The sequence below is a fragment of the Nestor notabilis genome, unplaced genomic scaffold, assembly GCF_000696875.1.
Source record: "Nestor notabilis isolate BGI_N333 unplaced genomic scaffold, ASM69687v1 scaffold16545, whole genome shotgun sequence".
Classification (NCBI taxonomy): Eukaryota; Metazoa; Chordata; class Aves; order Psittaciformes; family Psittacidae; genus Nestor; species Nestor notabilis.
The window spans coordinates 375-1698 of record NW_009929033.1 but is presented as its reverse complement, the minus strand read 5'-3'; the positions used below and the strand labels follow the sequence as shown (position 1 = coordinate 1698).

The following is a 1324-nucleotide window of genomic DNA, read 5'->3' as shown; positions in this document are numbered from 1 at the left end:
GTCCCTCCCCTGGCCCTGCTGCCACCCTGGTGCTGCTCCAGGCCAGGATGCTGCTGGAATTCTTGGCTCCATCAATCCAGGAGCAGTTTCCGGCCGCTCTTCGCCAAGCCTGGAGCGTTGCATGGGGCCGGTGCGGCTCAAGTGGCACGTCTGGAGTTGATCCTCATCCCATGGATCCAGGAGCTCCACGTCACCACTTGGGCACAGCTCCGGTGTCCCCATCCCCACCTCTCCCTGGGCTCTGCCATCACTTCCCAACTCAGCGAAGAACCCACCTCTCCACGAGGGCCAAGCGGAGCAGCAGGTCCTGCCCTGCACTCACCTGTCCCCAGATCCATAGTGTCCTCCCTGCATCGTGTCTGTATCCATGTGGGACACCATGTCCAAGCGCTGGTTCATCTTCCCGAGGACGCCCTCGGCACCGCTGGAGCCATCCGGGTTCATGTCCACGTCCGAGTTGGCCATTTCCCAGGAGTTCGACGTGGCCATTCCATAGCCATAATTCCCAGAGTTATCCTGGCTGTAGCCGTAGCTGTAACTGTATCCCTCATAACCTGGAAGAACAGGATTAAGAGCTGGCTTCACTTCCAGCTTCCGGTTGGATTCAGATGCCACAGGGAGGCCAAATAATTCAGACCAACTTCAATTCCTCCTTATTTCACCCAGAAACTTGACCCCATTGAGCTCACGATGGTTTGTGGGATCGATTCCCTCATGGAGCCCCATAAAACACAGCCACATTCCATACATCCCTCTGCCACACCCGCTCCAGAGAGGAAGAAACCCCCTGCCCCCAGCAGAGCCTCCATAAGCCCCATTTCGGGTTAACACAGAGACAACCTTCAGCGGGGTTTAAGCTGTGGGTGTTCAGATGGACACAGGTAGGACAGAGCTTCCGCATGAGCTGCTCTCCAAGCCCTCAATCCAATGGGATGAGGCTCTGGAGTGTGTTTGTCCTCTCCAGGCACAACACAGCTTTGAGGAAGGGAAAACCACTTTGGGCCCAATGTTTTCCACATGTTTTAGAGCGGAAAAGGACGGAGAAGCTTCTCCTCCTGCTAAAAACCACAGGACTGGAGGGGGAAACAACCCCAAACCCTCAAATACTGTGCTGGAAACAGCTTTCCTGAGCCACTGCTCCAGTCACTTGCCTCTGTTTGTCCCGGAATTCCAGTCTCCATAACCTGGAACAGAACAGAAAAGCCATCAGATGAGTTCATCGCTACCGTGGCTGCGGAGATTCCCGTTTCCCAGCACGGAAACGGAACAACATTCCCACTAATCCACGAATCCTGCCCCAAGCAGGGAAGAAACGAGGCCTTCA

The 1324-nt window shown here is 55.5% G+C and overlaps 1 protein-coding gene across 1 annotated transcript in view; it reads right to left on the bottom strand.

Moving 5' to 3' along the window:
• AKAP8L (A kinase (PRKA) anchor protein 8-like) overlaps positions 1–1184 on the bottom strand; it is a gene marked incomplete at its 5' end in the record, with an annotated part of 9036 nt that extends 7852 nt beyond the window's left edge. The window contains 2 exons of the mRNA XM_010014806.1: positions 323–554; positions 1148–1184. Of these exons, the coding sequence (XP_010013108.1) occupies positions 323–554; positions 1148–1184 (269 nt within the window). The remainder of the gene's footprint in view (positions 1–322; positions 555–1147) is intronic.
• Positions 1185–1324: the final 140 nt, after the last annotated feature.